Here is a 19,126-nt window from a genome sequence, read left to right on the forward strand (position 1 = left end):
AATGTTTTTAGATACAAAAAGGTTCAGTTTTATCTTGTTAGAATATGATAATTTCTTTTGCATTTAATACATAATAGTTACAAGTACATGAAATTCCAAAAGTACTGATATATCTTTATCAATATAGGCTATTTAACGTTATAATAAATATAAAAATTGTATAATTACATAAAAAATAATTATTGTTTTTTAAAGTATTTATATTTGTATATCTTCGTTTTTTTTTCAAAAATTTTTATGTCCGAGTATAATTTAAAATATTAAATTAAAATAAGTATTCTTTTAACTAAAATTTGGCTACATATAAACAAGTATATATATTTTTTCTATAGTTTTAGTAAGAATTTGGATATTATATTATGTGTTTACATTTTTTATAATTTGTGTGCCATTAAATGTCAGTGTGAAAATAAAGGCAAATATTATACTTATATAGATTGTAAATACTATTTGAAAATCATAAACGTAGATATATTTAATATAATATATATAAAGATATTAATTATATATATATATAAAATTACACAAGAAATAATAATAGTAGTGTTAATGTGAAAATATGCAGTCACGTAAAATGAAGTTCACATTCAACCAATAAAACATATTGATAATAGTCATTCTTGTTAAATTGATATATAAATTAAAATTATAAAAAAGAAATAAAAATATAGTTCTCACTCCCAATTTCAATAATCTCAGGAGAAACCTGTAAAAATATTATTTATAAATATTCTGAGTTTAAAATTTAAAATTTCTACACCAGTATGTATATTGTCATATGAAAATATAATTATTAATTTAATTATAAAATAACAATTGTTTTTTAATTGCAATTTTTTAAATTGATTAAAAGTTTCTAAAATTTTATATACGAAAGTTTTATACTTTTCAAATCATATGACATAAAATAAAAAATTTAATATTTGTTAAATATGTATTTTTAGACCAGTATACATACATGTATTCAATAAAACTGCTTCAATTTAACAACGTCTATAAAATGAAATTAGAAAAAACAAGAATATATTGTAGCTTAAGTTACAAATAGCTATAAAACATATCTGTAACTTAAGTTATGTTTTGAAATAAAGGATATGATATATACATATTTATTTTATAATAAAAATATGTTTCACACGCATGTGCGCGTTTAAAAATAATTTATTACAATTATTATAATTCTAGTCCTGTTACGTATGCCTATTATATATGTAAATGTATTTATCTTGCATTAATTTAACAAGGTTTTTAAAACAGCTGATAAAAAGTTTAAGATTTTGTTTATTACACAATGCTTTTGTATACTATACAATCAGTAAATCTAATATTTTTAAACAATATTATCTCAAAAAGTAACAATTTTTATGATATAAAAAGAACCAAACACGCATGCACTCACTCACACACACACACATACCAAACAAAATTTATCTATTCCACATAGTTTCACAATGTTTTAAATAGAATATTAGAATATTATATTAATCATATTACTTACTGTCACCATATTATAGTATAATACATAATTTTTCTATCTATATAGTAATTTATATATGTAACATATTGTATTGCAATTAAGTAAACAAAAATTTCATTTATACATAGGTAACACAAAAGAAATCCATAATTTATAATACACAAATAATGAAGATTGATGTTTGTATTTTCTACAGAAATATCATGATACTAAGGTGAAAGAATGAAAATACCTTTTTATTGAATTTAGAAATACATACATTGTAATATTTCCGACGAAAGTTTAAACTTTGAAATAAGTTCCAATACTTGTGTTATTAATTTTACAGTGGTATCGTTAAATAATTAGTAAAATACCACATAAATGCAGAATAAGAATAATAGTGATATAGAAAAAAAATCATACAAAAGTGCCAAAGAAGATAAGTGATGTAAATGTTTTATGCACTATTTGATAATTTATTTATATTCTATTAATTCTATTAGCAAATTTATTAGGACAATTACAATACTTTTCAATATATTGTAACCATTATTAATATGCAAGATTGATGCCTTAATGTTTATAGAACTGAAATATACTTTACTGTAATCAGTTCTTTAAAAATAAATGATTATGTTTTATGAATCGTTATGTGTTTGGTAATTCTATATAAAATAACATACAATTAATAATCATTTACATGTAATATTAAATTCCCTTTATGTATAGAAACAATAGTGATTTTAAAAAACAATATTGTCAAATACATTTAACAATTTACAGTGCAAGAAAACTAATGTGATTGAGGTAGCATTCTGTAATATCTCGATATCAAAACTGTTCTTGAAATGCAAATCTTAAAAATAATCTCCAAATATTTTTAACCAACATTCACATTTTATTATACTTGTATTATTAATCATTGTATTAATTGATTATAAAAATTGATTTCGAGATACATAAAAAATAAAAATATCAAAATATTAAATATGGATAAGCATCAGCACCATTTTCTTTTTAAATTACTATATTATAAAATGTTTCACTCTTGTTTTCAAAACATAAAATATAAAGTAAATCAAAAACGTTTTCTTTCTTACAAAACTTACAAAATAAACTAATATTTATAGGATACACAGTAGTTGACTAGTATGTTATAAATCCACATTGTTCAAATTAGCTGCAGATCCAGTTGGTAAATCCGGCGGTACAAACTTACCGATAGGTTGTATTGCCTGTCTCTGTTCTGCCAGTTTACGCATTTCTTGTCTAAGTTTACTTAGAATAGCGTGATTTGGTTGATTGACAGCAGCTTTACCTTGTAACAACGTGATTTCTTGTTCTAGTTGTTTCTTTTCTTTAAAAGATTTTACGCTTCGAGATCCATAAAGTCTTAGTAAGGATCCCCAAGACTGGATATGAGGATGCATAAGCTGCAGGATAGCTTGGGCTGCTCGTTGTTTACCATCTTTCTTATTACGACATACCTAAAATTATTTCAAATATATGTTACAATTAAAAGGTACTTTATGAGAGAAATAAAGCAAACTAAAATAAAAAGAACACATTTATAATGTTGCATATTTTTTTTTAAGAGAAATAGATAAAATATGGGACTATATAAATTTGAATTAATTATAATTTAATAGATTATAATTTTACTTACAACAGTGGCTTCATGTTTGCCGACACGCATTGTAAATTCATTGCGTTGATGTTTTAATGTGTTTACAGAGTAATTAATATGCATATCACCAAGACCATAATTTCGTTGGAGGCAGGTGATTAAAATAGCATGCGGTGACGGTTCAGTTGTCTTTGCGCAAAATTCTGCGACTCGTGGATCGGTGATCGATATTTCATCAAAGAATGATAAATCTGCATCAGAATTTGTCCTTGATGCTTTAATCATTCGACTGTTATTACCAGAAACTGTATCTCCTCCATTATCACCAGAAATTTTATCTCTCATTTGAGGAATTAAAATTTCAAGAGTTTTCCGCGCAGCATTAGCTTTTGCTTGTTTTTTGCTACTACCGAAACCGCTTCCATACTCCATATCATTTATACAAACAACGGCAGAATATGGAGTTGCTGCATTTTCTAAAAATGCAAGAAATAGATTAATTTAATATATACTAGCTAAAGAATTATTTTTTATGCAACTTACCTAATTCTTTAAACTTGTAAGTTGGTTGCTTTTTAAGTGCATGTTGTACATATTCATGAAGTATGCAAACATAACTTTTGCCTGAGGGATTCATTATCCAATGTTTTGGTGGTCTTTGTCCAGTACTATCATCTCCAACATTACCACTGCTACTTCCTGCTAATCCAGAACTACTAACTGGAAACGTTATTAGTTTTGTTCCATCCGGTAAAGTAGGACGTTCAAGTTGCTTACGATGTTTTTTATTTTTTGTAAATTTTCTCCTTGCTGACCATGATCTAAATGATAATGGAGCGTGTTTATTAAAATTCGTTAACTAGTTTTATTCCATTATATGAGTACTATTGTTTCTTTGATATTATTTAATATATACTTACTGAAATCTCATTACTTTAATAGCTTTAAAGCGAAATAGCGATTGGCAATAATTTCTTAATTGTTTACTATCTAATGAATGAGCCGCTCGATTTTCTTGAATTGTTTCAATTTTTGCACTAGGGAGGCTACACACTTCTGTATTTGGATCACGTTCTTTCTGCTTCTTTCTTTCTTCTTCTTCTTCATGAAGAGCTCTTTTGTATTGAAGACAAGGTATTGCACTAACAGGCACTTCGTGTTTTCTCACACTACCAGGTCCAAGGAAATATGGTTTTGCAAGAGTACAAACCCTACTTTGTTTATGCAAATATAAAGGCATTCCACTATTATGTGTTACCTGTACCCAGCCTTCTGGAAGGACATCAAAGTGATTATGTCCAATTTCTGTAAAAAAAATGTTATATTCTTATATGTTACACTTTACATATAACTTCTTGATAATTTCACAGTAACTATAGCTATAGTTTTTATACAATATTGGAATCTTTTTATATATTAAATATTTAAATACTCACCATCCAAGACGAGTTTCACTTTCTCTTCATATGGTACACTATCCTTCTTGTCTTTTCTTTTGCCTTTAAATTCTTCCGGTAAACCTAATAGTAGCATATAATACTTAACTAAAAAAATACTCTGCAGCTGCATGATCTATATAAGAAGTATAAAAGGAAATAACAAATGATCTTATCTTTCTGTCTTCTTTTTATGATTTTGTTTTAGACACATATAAGTTTTCCAATTTAGCCTATTCTTATAAGTTTCTTTCATATTAATATAAGTTATGCTTACTATAAACTATTATCTCTCTTTCTCTCTCAGTACCTTGTATACTTTACCTTACAAAACAGCAATAAAATTTATTGCAATATTTATTTTGAATTTAAAATTGTTTTCAAATAGTAAGATTTACCTTCTTCAAGCATGGCTTCAATTTCTTCATCAGGTACATCAGAATCCATACTTTCATTGGTATCAGAATCCATATCACAGCAGTTCTGATCTGGATGGCGTTCTAAATCATCCAAAACATCAAACTGTCTTAAATCATCTGTAGCTGCAATGCTATCTGTGTTAGATTCCATAATACAGTCTTCGGTAGTAGAACCATTGTATGCATTTGTATCATCAACAGATATAGTTTCTTCTTCCATTATATCACTACAATTGCTTCTGTCTGACATTCCACCTTGATTATCAGTATTTATTTCCAACGTGCTTTGTTGATTATCCAAAATTGTTTCATTAGTGTTTTCATTTTGAGAAACCATATTTGATTTAGGGATTTCTTCAGGAACTTCTTTATCAATCTCCATTATATGTATAACAAGGATCTGCTAAAATACTGTAAGATCTAATTATCAATAACATATCAAATTTCAATTTAGAGGATATTTTATGTCTTATAATTTTTATAGTTGATTAAATATTTAACACATTCATATACTAACAAGCAAATAATTTTTAATTATCTTTGTAGCAAAATTTGTTACATAAACTTAAACACAAACTCTGTATATAATAACCCGTGGATTAAATAATATCAAGCACGTCGCATGGCCACACCACTTTCACCAATGAGGCCAAAGTCCAATCAATTTGAAACCACTTTAAAAATGGCAACGAAAATTGGACATTTGCATTAGTGTTAGCAGTTTGGGGCCTATTATATATCCATGAGTACATATTGCACAAATAATACATTATATTGTCAGAATATTGTAGAATGTAGTTGACACACTTGCTTGGCTCCGAAACTAGACAGGGACAACATTGAAAAATTGAACCTGTTGCTAGTCCGAATAATGCACTAATGATATGAAAATTAGATTTATTTAAATAATATATCAAATGCTCCCGTTGTAAGCTAATATAAATTACATGCAAGTTTAATATTTTTATATCTATATACACTAGTAAAATGTAATATATTTAGAAAATATGTATGAAGTATAAAAATATATCACAAAAAAGTTTTGAATCAATGGAATTGTATATATTACAGTATAATAAAATCCTCCCTTGTTTATCTGAGACACATATAAAATAGACAAACTCTTTTACTATAATTCTCAATTTTCTAATTCATGTACATTAAATAAACGTATTTTATTTTTAAAAAGGCTTGTTCTATATACACAAATTGAGCGATAGATAAAATAATCATACGGATAATTATATTATTGTAATAGTAAAAAATTTACTTTCTGCCTTTTTATATAAGTTGATAGTGAAAGCATATGATTCTCGTGTTTAGCAAGTAATGTAAATCAATATTATAATACATCGTTATTAATTTCATATAGCTTCGTAATAATACCTTTATTTATTATATCACAATATCGTATATTTCCGAAAATTATAAACGCTAATTCACCGACCATTTAACAATGTTGGGTTAGGTACAGTTTATCTTAGATACTCAATGTTTACTGACACTTTTTAATATTTATGATTTAAAAGAAAAACTGCTGTATCAGTTTTATTTAGAACACAAATTATTTTTAAATCAGCACTTAGTTATTTAAGATAAATTTATATCCATTTTGTTTGAAATTTTAGCTATATCTCATGTAATAATACAATAGAATAGAAACTTTAGTGTTCCAACGCTCTCTTTCGTTATATTGAGAAAGCTATACTCAGCCAATGAAAGTATCTCACCCATAGATCGCCATTGACTGGCATTGACTATTGATTAAGGACCTAAGACATACTTGTACTTACCTCGTCGATGGTATCATTTGATTTTGGTTATATGTATTTTTAAATTTATTACTAATTACTGAGATTTGAATTTTACATGTGTACAATTTTACTTATTATTTCTATGTATTATAGATAAATAATAATTATTATAAGTATTATTTTATAATAATTATAATTATTATAAGTATTATAGACAAAAAATGTAGGTATTTAAACGAAAATCAAGATTATATTGCATATAATTTTATTTTTTAAAAAACAGATTCGCCAAAAAGATCGAATACGGTAAAATTCACATAATTTACATTTAAGTCACAGTATTTATAATTGCAAGAGTATATATGTATATATACATACAATACATACATATACATGACTTAGTTGTTTTATTTAATATTTTTTATATTCCACTTAAAGCATTGTTTGTAGCAGTATTTACAATATTATATGTACATGATACTTAGATATTCTATATATGTATATAAAGCATCAATAAATATGTATTTAAATTGTTTGTTATGTATTAAACGAACAATTATATTTGGAAATTTCTCTGATTATATCTAAATTTTGCTATGAGCATAACAGATTGTAATACATACGGGTTGCATATAGGTTGTAAAATAACGGTTAATTTAAAAAAAAATAAATATTTACTTCTGATATTTTTATAGAATATTTCAATATAGTTTACTATAATAATTATGAGCAGAACTTTTATTACCTTTTATTATAACAAATAAAGACAATTTAGTGATTTAATTCGTCGCTATAAAACAGAATTCCTAACAACATCATAAAATAACAATGATACGTAATATACGTAAACTAAGAAATTAGAAAATGAAATATTTTCTTTCAATATTTAAAACAATACTATAGAATATCAATAACAAAGTTATTTTCGTTAATGATTCAACATCATGAGGTAGCTATATGGAAATAAATATTTAATATAATATCCCTCTTTTTATTTAATTTTTATCTTATGTAACTTAAGCTTAAATCCAAGTAATTCAGAAAGCACTCCCGAAAGAGCAGATAATAGTACTACTTTTGTAATTGTGTATAAATAGGGATTAGCTGATAAACCAGATATTTTAAATGGACATTCAAGTTCCTGCAAAATATATACTAATTATTTGATTGAATCAGTTGTTTTACAAATGTAATAACAAGGACATGCGTTTTCATACTACCTTTATCAAATCTGCTGCTAATTTGAGTACATTATTTGCTACCATAAGTTCTTCTTTTTTATGTGGCTTTTGCTCTATTTGTAAATATAAATTGATCTAAAAACAAAACAATATCAAATACTTCAAATTAAAATATAAATATGAATAACATTTCGTATACGTATTAAATACGTTATATATATCATTTTTAATTTATTTTAATTATTTTATTTTAATTACCTGTTCAGTTATTAACACAGAAAGATTTCTGTATTTTTTATTAATTTTCGTACCCAATGTCATAAAACGTAATATAAATATTCCAAGAGAAAAACTCCAAAACAATGCTTCAACGTTATATCGGGAATGTAAACTCTCAAGGTCCTATATCATAGATATTAATATTATACTTATAGAGTGTTATATATATATATGTATATTCTCACTGTAACATTTTTATACTCATCTTTTTACCTTAATTAACTCCAAGCTCACAAATGATAACAATAATAAAGTAACAATGAATACTGCTGATACTATTACATCTACAGAACGTTGCGGTCCTCTTCTCTATAATATATGATACATTGGAAATGAATTATTACTGCTTAAAAGATTGAAATATTACAAATATATTAAGAATATGCTTAGAACTACACATACATTCATATATATATATAATTTTTTTTTATTTTACCTTCAAATAAGATCTGACACTTAACCACAATTTTATATTGCGTACTTTATTTAACCGAAAATGTGGTAAATCAGATTTTCTAGCACGTCTTGACGATGTTAAATGTGAAAATAATTTTGCATATAAAAGTCTTTGTTTATAAGTACGTTCTGCAACTGCTAATAAAAAGAATAATAAAGAGGATAATATAAGTCTTTCAAATGCTGATATAAGCACTACTATACGTTCCCTGAAATAAATAATAACATTCATTAATTTTTTCCTACAGATATTTTTCCAACAATACTACATTTTATTACATAGTAAAATAGTTTTTATTTCATTAAAATATTTATTATGTAATGATTTATATTGTGTACATACCAGAGAGTTGTCCCGAAAGTCAAATCTATAACTTTAGCTAAAATATCACTATATGTTTCTAAATTGACATAAGTCAAGTCATTTGGTATTAAGGAACTCGTTACATTGCTACTGTTGTCCATCCCAACATGATCACTCAATCGTTTAATAGATGGTATTAAAGCTAATACCATACTAAGCATTAAGCCTCCATAAAAGTAATTCATATTCTCAGGCATCGATTCTACTCTAGCAATAATAGCCGAGCTGATATCCAGCACCGACAATTCAGCCTTTTTTATATCACGTCGTGTCCATATAGTACAGGAAACTAAAATATAGCAAAATTTTAATAGATTATAATAGAAAATACATCTAAAATTATAATTAAGTACTAAATTTTATCTATATTATTATAATTTAACTTATGTTACCACGATCGTATGAAGCACAATTAGAAATAAGCATTATGGAGGGTGGTAATTCAAATTCCCAAGAAAAAGGATGTTCAACAAATTCCCCATAATTTTTGTTGGTTTCATTATGGAGATCAGATTCTTCAAGTTCTGAACTGTAAAAGGATTTAAATTTAAAAAGCCAATTTAGTATAAAGATATAAATGGTAAGATGATCTCTTTTACTGAATATCAGTCTAATTAATTTAGACCTAATTAAATAACATTTCAGATTCTAAAAAATTGTTCACCTATAGCTACATTCATCACTATTTGTTGTTACTCCCATCCATTCTGTAGCAGATGTTGTAGCTTCTGTTAAATGATTTGTAACTGTTTCTTCACACTCTCCTTCTTCTTCACTTTCGCATTGCTGTCGTCCTTCCCTTGATCCTATTCCCATTAGACATTGATCTTTATCCTTTAAATAATAACTTAAAATTTTAATATGTTTATATTTAAGTAACTCACATAATTATCTAATATAATGAAATACATTACAGAAAAATTAACAATCTGAAAAATAAACTATGGAAGTTAAAAACAAGATTAGACTATTTACCATCTTGTTAGAAGTTTCTGCTTCGCTATTTGAGGAATTTTCCTGTGACTTTAATAATTCAGGTGCTGCATGGAAAGTGGAAGACAATCATTTTAGCTAATAAAGATATTAGATAAATTGCTAGAGAGATTTAATAAATAAATATATGTCTAAAATATGAAAATATATTATTTTAAACTGATACTAGCACTTTGTATCATGTATTGCATAATGTTACTATATGAAATGTTTAAATAAAATTTGTCAAAAATCAAACCTGAAAATTTTGATTGCAAAACTTGTTGACTAGTAGAATCTTCTAACCAAAGAATGCGTTCCTCGTTATTTTTAAGTAATTCCCGTTTATGTTTAAATTTCTCTGGTACTCGTGCAGCACTTTTATCATTATCACTGGACACATTTCCATTTAAGCTTTCAAATCCATCATCATCCTGATGTATATTTTTTATATTTGGATCTGGAACTTCATCTATAACAAAAAGAAGTATACTTTGCATTTAAACAAAAGCATGTAACTAACAATAAGACAGAAAGTTTTAGTACAGTATATAATGTATTAACTTGATTGAGTATGACTAGCTGAAGCCTCATTTATGGGTAAGGGATGGTTCACAGCCACATTCATTGGCTCATTATCACAAGATGCTTGAGCTGTCAGAAATTCCTATAAAAGTGAACTACTATGCATAACGTTTTTTAAAAATCTGTTTTTATATATTTCAAATAATAAATTATAATTACCTGTGACCGACTAACAGTCAAAGAATTTTCAATTACAACCTTTTTAGCAAATCGCACAGATGTTAATACTTCATCACTTACTGTGCTAGCTTTTTCAGATGCTGTATCTTGAGATGATTTAGAATCTTTATGCAAACCTACAGGATATAGTAAATATAAACTAAAATAGAAATCCACATACATGATAATTATATAAAATAATTCTACAATATATAATAAGAAACTTACGCAAGTTTTGTCTTGTCCTGGATTTACCCATTCGACATCTAGTGTGTCTTAAACGTCTAACTATCTTTTGCTTATTTTGTCCATCACCTATTGTTGGTCCTGAATGAGTTGACACAATATGGGAATGAACAACGCATAATGTCAACATCATAATAGCAGGTATTAATACCTCTGAAGTTGATATAATCTGTAAATGTATATCTTATACATATATCTATAAATACATACATATATGGATGTATGTATATTTGTAATACTAATAAACATTTCATACATCACTTTCATTGTCCTTTGCCATTTGACAAAAATATATACCCATATTGATCAGTTGTAAACTATACAGTAATAAAAATAAAGTAAAAATTGTTAAACTAGTCTGCTGTATCCACCATTTTCTATATAAGGGAAGAAGCAATAAACGCTGAAGTGCCAAGCAAGCTACAGTTGACAATCCATGCTTTGGCTTGGCTTTTGGGAAAGAAGAACCTATATGCATTAATATTATATAAATAGAATATTAATTGATTATAAATATAAATATCGTAATATTGAATAGCTTAATAGTCAAATTTTGATTATAATTTTTTAGTTTATTGTTACCTCTTACAAGATCTACATCAATAAGTTCCGTTTTTAGTTTTGCAGTTCTCATTGGAACATGTGTAAATCCTTCAAGAATATGTTGTTCCACGGTTTTTTCCCATTGTTGCTTATCATAAGTACCAATTTTCTTCTGATACCTAAACCGTGAATTGTTTTAAATGTACAAACAGCCATATAATCTTGATCGAAATGTGATGAAAACATAAATTTCTTACCAATAAACAAGCTCGTTTAATTTCATTTTTGTCGATCGCTATCGTAATCGTACAGAATGACTGTTAATTTTTAATCTTAACCAATAATCGACAATATTTGAGCGAACGGAAGATGATTTTCCGTATACTTTTGTTAGTATGTTTAAAGAAAATGTTGCTCCCATAATATATAACAAGCGTTATTTACAAATAATATTTTCAGTCAGGATATACCGACAGATGAGACATATAAAATGCGAATATTTACAATACATTCAATAATTTTACGCCATTATCTAGAAACAAAATGTTCTAGATTCCTAGCAATAACTGTGACAATTAATAAGAAGATTATTTTCAATTAATTCTAATTTATAAATGTATACTAATAAAGTCTTGTACGAAAAAATAATTACGCATGTAATATTTTTTATCCGTTCGCTGGTGAAACTGTCACACGTTTGTAATATTTCGTTTTAAACAGCGTTGCGAAATACAATGTAACTACCAATCTTATAATAATATACATAAAACAGTAACTTCTTTCGATTATCAAACTTACTGATTATGTTGTTTAAATTAATTTTGTAGATATTTTTTAAAAACTAATTCATCTGGATTTGTAATTCATATTATATCCTTAAAATTTGGATAACAAAATTAAATATCTCTATCTTTATTTTGTTATTAAACTTAAATATCCCTATTTTATTATCACTCATTCATAATAGCCTTTTTAAGCTACAATAAAAATTGAATTGTGAAAGATTTGAATATTTTACTAAATACTTAATTTAATCAATTTTACAATATACTTAGATGTATGAAAATAAAAGCTAATATGCATAAGTGTATATTAATAAAGTATGATACAGTAATGAAAACTACATAGAATGTAAAATAACTCCTTAATCTGTTTATTTATATGTATTTGGATGTTTTTATTACTAGATAAATATACATACTTAACATTTATGTATATAAATATTATGTATCCTCCCCCCTCCCCTTAATGAGTTTAGGCAACATACTTCATGCAATAAAACAAGCTAGAAATTACTTAAGAATAAGTCATGTATCATATATTATATCAGACAAAAGCCGGTTTCTAACAATTTTTAACATTTTCGTTAAGTAATGCCACGTTTAAAAAGATCATTTTATTTTAATGCATTTACATATACTGTGAGTAATAAAATTTCAATTAATAAAGAGATATAAACATTCACGGACTGATTATCAAGATGCATCTTTTTGATACATGGTTATGTTTTGGTTTTTTATCTTTGGTAAATGGGCTACGTGAATACGATAAAAAAGATTTGATTACTCTAAGGGAAGAAGTACGATCTATGTTTGATCATGCTTATTCGAGCTATTTAACATACGCTTATCCCTATGACGAACTACGATCATTGAGTTGTGATGGATTTGATACATGGGGCAGTTTTTCATTGACACTTATCGATGCTTTGGATACCCTCGCTGTAATGGGTAATTTTTCTGAATTTCGACGTGTAGCAGAAATTATAAGTGCTAGAGCAGATTTTGAGGCTAATATCAATGTATCTGTATTTGAAACTAATATAAGAGTAGTGGGGGGATTACTTAGTGCTCATCTTCTATCACGTAAAGCAGGCATTAATTTAGAGCCAGGGTGGCCTTGTAATGGTCCATTATTACGCCTTGCAGAAGATATGGCAAAACGTTTAATTGCAGCCTTTGACACTCCAACAGGAATGCCATATGGCACTGTTAATTTGAAATATGGAGTACCTGAAGGTGAAACAAGTATCACATGTACTGCTGGGATCGGAACATTTCTATTAGAATTTGGAACTTTGTCTAGATTAACTGGAGATCCATTGTATGAAGAAGTAGCTATGAATGCTATTAAAGCATTGCACTATTATAAATCAAATATTGGATTAGTGGGTAATCATATAGACGTACTAACAGGTCATTGGACAGCTCAGGATTCTGGAATTGGTGCAGGTGTTGACTCTTATTTTGAATATTTAGCAAAAGGCACTTTATTATTCCAAGATCCACTACTAGCGACAATTTTTCATGAGCACAAAGCTGCTATTGAGAAATATATTCGACGAGAGGATTGGCATTTATGGGTTTCTATGACAAAAGGTCAAGTAACTTTGCCAGTGTTTCAGTCTTTGGATGCCTATTGGCCCGGAGTACTGAGTTTATTTGGTGAAATTGGAGATGCAATGAAGTCATTGCACAATTATCATCGAGTTTGGAAACAATTTGGATTCACACCAGAATTTTATAACATACCACAAGCAGAAGCAGGTACTAACAGGGAAGGTTACCCGTTAAGACCAGAACTCATAGAATCAGTTATGTACTTATATAGAGCTACAGGAGATCCTTACCTTATACAGGTAGGAATAGATATATTAAGAAGTTTGCAGCATAGTGCTAAAACTACGTGTGGCTATGCAACTATCAATGATGTTAGGGATCACCGAAAGGCTGATAGAATGGAGTCTTTTTTCTTGGCAGAAACAACTAAATATCTTTATCTCCTTTTTGATCCTGATAATTTTATTCATAATTCTGGTCAGAAAGGAGAAATTATAGAAACACAATGGGGTCAATGTATTGTAGATGCAGGAGGATATATTTTTAATACAGAAGCACATCCCATAGATCCTGGAGCATTGTACTGTTGTCATAGAAGTCAGAATTTATTTTCAGACCAAAAAGCGACGTTATGGAAATTCATTCCTGTAAATGATATGAAAGAAAAGGAAAATATAGAGCATGCCTTGTATCCAAAAGATATAAAAGATACAAACGATGATAAACCAATTGAAATTGTAAAATTATCTGAAATGAGGCACACTTCTGTAAATAATGTAGAGAATAATAATAACAAAAATTTAATCAATCCTTTGCCACTTATAAATGGCAAAGTAGATGAAGTGATAGCAATAGAAGAAGAAAGTAAAATAAACACAAACAATCCTGAAGCTTTGTCCGGAAGTCTTTGTCAGGAAGAACCTGAATCTTTGAAAGTACAAGTTGCTGCACCTCCTTCAGGAATTTATAAAGCTGATGACAGTGAAAATATTGATACTTATGAAACCTATAGTACTTCTGATGGGCATTATCCTACTTCTGCTACGAAAAATAACACAGAATCGTTTATCAAACAAAACAGTATAAAATCGAGATTTGAACCACAAATATTGCTTGAGAACATTCGAAAAAAGAATTTATATCCAACAAATAATTCTGCAAAAATAAATTATCAGCTTTTATCTTGCCAATCTCAATCATTCCTACAACGTATATCAATTATAGGAGAATTTTTTTAATTTTATATATCAATTGTATATACAAGTGTATATGTGTATATTTTCTGTTAATCTTTTGTCTTAAATATGAATATATTTTAATTACTTTTTAACGACGAAGTTGTGACATATCATTTGCAAATACATGTCTAAGCGAAATATTAGTTGTCGTAAATTGAACTAACAATTAACAATATCAAATTTTTAGTTATTATAGATCGTAAGAAGCAGTTTGAAAAAAGAAAGAATTTTCGATTCTTATATTTTCGTATTTTTAGCAATCAATGGCATAAGTTAATTAAGTTTAGAATAAAAATTTTATTGTATATCGTAACAGTGACCTTGAACTTTCATGCATTCTGATGAGTAAAGCTAACCTACACAATGAGTAATCTACACAAAATAAATCCTTACATAACTACTCAGTAGGTAACAATATTATATATGCTCGTTAGTATACTATATTTATAAGACATAATAGCTTGGTATATGTTTAAATAAAAGAGAGAAGCAAAGTAAACAAATTGTAATAATTGAAACATATTTTACAAAGTAACACAATTGTAATAATTATTTATCTGTGATCAAAGAGGAAATTTCCTCTCTGCTATAATTTATAGCATATAAACAACTTATCAATTATACAAATATAAAATTTATGTTTTATATGTGCAGGCTCTGTATAAATATAAATTTTATGTTAAATCATAAATTAAATTAAAAGTAAATATATATTTCACGGATAAATGTTTTGAATTTAAAGATTGTAAATTCAAAGCATCGTAATTATTAAAATTTGCTATGTTAAATGGCAAAATATCATCCGGTATATCAATCGCTAAATGGGGAATCCCAATAACGTACAAGGCTGATGTACTTCTCATTTAGCAGTTGCTACTACAATTAAAATTCCCCGATATAAAAGCAGAGAGGAAGTGCTGTGCCACGCAGGCAATACTGGAAGGTGATCCATGCTAGTATATACAAAATCCTATGAAGTTAGAGATCTGCTCTGTTTAGTTGCACACTAGTATAGACAAGAACCTATTTAGTTCCACGATACAAGAACCTATTTAATTGTACGGTTCTACGAGAAAGTTCATATCTACTTTTCTATCCGAAATAGATAAGTATGAGAATAACAAACTCGCGCAAAAATTAAATTAATTGTAAGTTGCCTAAGAAAGAGAAATTAATTCTTTACTATATTTCTTTATAGAAAAAAAGAGAGTATTCCCTTTCAAACGATAATGGATGAGTGGAATGATGCAATAGAAAAGTAAATAGAAAAGTAGGTATGAACTTTTTTGTAGAACCGTACAATTAAACAGGTTCTTGTAGTGTAGAACTATGATCAACCAAACAGGGCAGATCACTAAAGTTATAGGTTCTTGTATATGCTAGTGTGGACCACCTTCAGCATTTGGCCGCATGATGGAGCACCTGTACTGTGAAATAATAAAAACTATAAGCATGAGAACGTCATTTCCTCTCTGATAAAAATTTGTAAAAGTCCCTGTGAGGATTCAGGGGAAACCCATATCCCCTCTTTCCCAATTGCATGTGCATATATAAAGCATCGAACCTACTTGAAGACACAATTAATCTACCGAAGCACAAGAGCATCTTTAAGACGTTTCACTTATATCTATAAACTACGCAATTCTAAGGTAAGTGAAGTGTATTTTTTATCTTAAACCATTTTTATAATTATTTTATATATTTCTTCTTATTCTTTTCTTCCTCTTCTTGTATGTTGCTAGAATTTTTCTTACGAATATAAAATAAATTATTTAGATTAGTAAAGTCAATATAAATTCGCATGTTTTGTCTGTAAGAATACTTATATTCTTAGTCAACTGCCAATTACTTTTTTTATTATATAGATTTAGTTGATTATGTAACGATGATTGTGATGATTTGTTGACTTTAATATTTTTGGGTAAACTAGAAAAAAGTCACAAATTTTACTTTACTTTATTTAATTCCTCCTCTGCTGAAACCCTAATATTCGGTGAAATCCGTTCCGTATATTGTGTAACCAAATGATTGTAAAATTGATTTATCATTGAGCATCTTGTCTTGGAATATAATTCAACAGTGAAAGGAATAATATCACACATCAATTTATAGTAACATAATAAAATCTATCCATGTATTCTGCATGTGCGCGTAACAAATTATATTTTTGTATTTTTCTTCTTTTTCAATAGATGGACAAAGCATCGCAGGATAATAGAACAAAACAATGTAATCCAACTCATACACCTACTGGTCCAGGACATCAAGCAGGATATCATGGATCAGGGACAAAGGCAGATTTGGATAACCATTCCAATCAGAAGAATCCTAATAATCCATTGTACAAAAATTGAATTAATTGCATTGTATAAGTAAAATGCAATTATAATAGAAAAATAATGTATTTCAGTGATGCAATAAGTACACATTAATACAATAACTTTTGGTTACATTTATTGTGATTCCTTTCAAAACAAACATCTGCACGAAAACTGCGAGTTATTCGTTTCAAAAAATTATATAAAACGTATTGTACATAAGAGTATATGTGTAATACCTAGCAACTGTAAATAGATGTAATTATTCTTTTTGTAATTCACGTTTCGCCACTTAGATAAAATAGACAAAATTAGATAAAAATTAGATAAAAATTAAATAAAAATTAGATAAAAATTACTTTCTGTATATTGTCGATAGATTGTTTTCCAATTCACGAACGAAAATTGAAATTTATGAATTGTTAAATTTAATACGAAAATTTCTGTGATTCCTGTTCTTATATTCTTAGATTTCTATTTAAAAAAAAATTTTAGATAAAAAGATTAATTTTTGTGAAATAAGAAGAATTAACCGCAAATTTTATTGTCTGCATTGTAACGTGTAAGTAGTATCTATTTTAATGTTTCGAGGTTTTCATTCTTATTTGTTAAAAAGTAACTTTCTCTGTAGCAGAAAGTATCTGAAAACCATACAGATCTGATTCGGTTACGCTCCAAATACTATTTATCACTACATAAAGGATTCATTCTACCTGAAAATATCATTGTATTTTCATCTATCGCCATGAAATCGTTGGTAGGTTGCATATCATTAATATTGGTAATATGTATTATGATTTTTATTATAAGTGAAAATGTCTGTGTATTATTTTAGAAAATTGTCAGCTTACTTTGTTTTCTCACTTTAATAATATTTGTGAATGTAAACGGTAATAGAGGAAAAACAACTATGCAGAGTGATGCTATGGAAATTGGTAAGATTAAAAATATAATCTTTTATACCATGTACTTTTCAAACAATAATTTATAAATTGATTGAAATAGGACTTATTTTTGCATATTACATTATACGTTGTAGATATAGAATTCCACTGTTCGAATTATGTTTCTATAAAATAGTTTATTCGAATCTTTCTAAGTGCCAGTTGTTTGCTCGACCAATCGCGGGGAGACGCAGTCGCGAGGAGAGACGTCAACGGGAGTCCGATTCTCGCGTTATGCTTAGACTGCCATGTTAGGCGTTAGCTTTAGAGTTAGTAGTTGACTTTTCCAACGATGTAGAAGAAGTGAAGTTGAGTGACGATGCTGTGTCGGAGGAAAGCTAGCGATGGGACCATCGGGTTTGTTCATGCCATTTTAGGTCAGGTCAGATTCGCAGGCTGAAGAGGCACTACCCGCTAGACCTAAACGCTAGATTCATTTAGTTATCCAAATTAAGCATATGCACTTGCTTATAATACTTATAAATTATACCTATCTATAATAAGTATTAACTTATTGTAAATAAACAGCCATGTCACTGCGTCACGCCAGAAAAATTACCTAACTGTAAGTGACTCGGGTTTATGACGGGTGCTTAAGGCTATTGAGGGTACGCCGTACGGAAGAGGGGGCATCTGGTGTCCGTCTGGCCCGCGGTGTGTGACCTGGGCCAGGCAGAAAGTCGCCCGGCGTAACACCAGTGGTCATATTAATTCACTTTTTGGGACTAGATTTCTTTTCTTCCAGGGGATGTACCACGTGTAAAAATAAAAGTATTTCGAGGTTCAAATAAAGAACAAAATGGAGAG

At 27.9% G+C, this 19,126-nt stretch overlaps 3 protein-coding genes across 6 annotated transcripts; 1 reads left to right on the forward strand and 2 right to left on the reverse strand.

Moving 5' to 3' along the window:
- Positions 1-1,261: 1,261 nt before the first annotated feature.
- Positions 1,262-6,501, reverse strand: LOC100745100 (microprocessor complex subunit DGCR8). Of its 3 annotated transcripts, none has more exons than XM_003490890.4 (7): positions 6,328-6,501; positions 4,921-5,352; positions 4,523-4,606; positions 4,007-4,391; positions 3,630-3,907; positions 3,126-3,562; positions 1,262-2,946 (listed from the first exon to the last, which is right to left on the reverse strand). In XM_003490890.4, exons 2-7 carry the CDS (start codon positions 5,321-5,323, stop codon positions 2,614-2,616), a joined length of 1,920 nt encoding a protein of 639 aa, XP_003490938.1. In that variant the 5' UTR covers positions 5,324-5,352; positions 6,328-6,501; the 3' UTR covers positions 1,262-2,613. The 3 variants fall into 3 exon arrangements, with proteins under 3 accessions (XP_003490938.1, XP_033177599.1, XP_024224592.1); XM_033321708.1 differs by lacking the exon at positions 6,328-6,501 and adding an exon at positions 5,459-5,911; XM_024368824.2 differs by lacking the exon at positions 6,328-6,501 and having other exon boundaries at positions 4,523-4,658; positions 4,921-5,120.
- Positions 6,502-7,602: 1,101 nt separating this feature from the next.
- LOC100745342 (putative homeodomain transcription factor) lies at positions 7,603-12,077 on the reverse strand. Of its 2 annotated transcripts, XM_012387687.3 has the most exons (16): positions 11,738-12,077; positions 11,520-11,659; positions 11,194-11,405; positions 10,920-11,106; positions 10,692-10,828; positions 10,512-10,614; positions 10,207-10,419; positions 9,951-10,015; positions 9,640-9,809; positions 9,368-9,504; positions 8,955-9,264; positions 8,592-8,820; positions 8,369-8,464; positions 8,135-8,278; positions 7,916-8,011; positions 7,603-7,836 (listed from the first exon to the last, which is right to left on the reverse strand). In XM_012387687.3, exons 1-16 carry the CDS (start codon positions 11,761-11,763, stop codon positions 7,687-7,689), a joined length of 2,415 nt encoding a protein of 804 aa, XP_012243110.1. In that variant the 5' UTR covers positions 11,764-12,077; the 3' UTR covers positions 7,603-7,686. The 2 variants fall into 2 exon arrangements, with proteins under 2 accessions (XP_012243110.1, XP_024224594.1); XM_024368826.2 differs by lacking the exons at positions 7,603-7,836; positions 7,916-8,011 and having other exon boundaries at positions 8,151-8,278; positions 8,341-8,464.
- Positions 12,078-12,740: 663 nt separating this feature from the next.
- LOC100745463 (ER degradation-enhancing alpha-mannosidase-like protein 2) lies at positions 12,741-15,421 on the forward strand. The gene is given in 2 exon segments (XM_003490893.4): positions 12,741-14,946; positions 14,948-15,421. Coding segments are annotated over 2 exon segments (2,025 nt in total). The 5' UTR covers positions 12,741-12,960; the 3' UTR covers positions 14,987-15,421.
- The last annotated feature ends 3,705 nt before the right edge of the window (positions 15,422-19,126 follow it).

The sequence above is a fragment of the Bombus impatiens genome, unplaced genomic scaffold, assembly GCF_000188095.3.
Source record: "Bombus impatiens unplaced genomic scaffold, BIMP_2.2 scf_0481, whole genome shotgun sequence".
Taxonomy (NCBI): Eukaryota; Metazoa; Arthropoda; class Insecta; order Hymenoptera; family Apidae; genus Bombus; species Bombus impatiens.

What these genes read in the sequence shown, in the direction of transcription:
- LOC100745342 (XM_012387687.3), bottom strand. Translation starts at nt 11,763, where the DNA reads ATGAAATTAAACGAGCTTGTTTATTG. An exon ending in CAAAGGACAATGAAAGTGAT is followed by an intron (nt 11,107 to 11,193) that starts GTATGAAATGTT and finishes ATACATTTACAG; the next exon opens with ATTATATCAACTTCAGAGGT. An exon ending in ACTTTCGGGACAACTCTCTG is followed by an intron (nt 8,821 to 8,954) that starts GTATGTACACAA and finishes TATTTATTTCAG; the next exon opens with GGAACGTATAGTAGTGCTTA.
- LOC100745100 (XM_003490890.4), bottom strand. Translation starts at nt 5,323, where the DNA reads ATGGAGATTGATAAAGAAGTTCCTGAAGAAATCCCTAAATCAAATATG. An exon ending in TGAAGCCATGCTTGAAGAAG is followed by an intron (nt 4,607 to 4,920) that starts GTAAATCTTACT and finishes TGCTACTATTAG; the next exon opens with GTTTACCGGAAGAATTTAAA. An exon ending in ATTAAAGTAATGAGATTTCA is followed by an intron (nt 3,908 to 4,006) that starts GTAAGTATATAT and finishes ATTATCATTTAG; the next exon opens with ATCATGGTCAGCAAGGAGAA.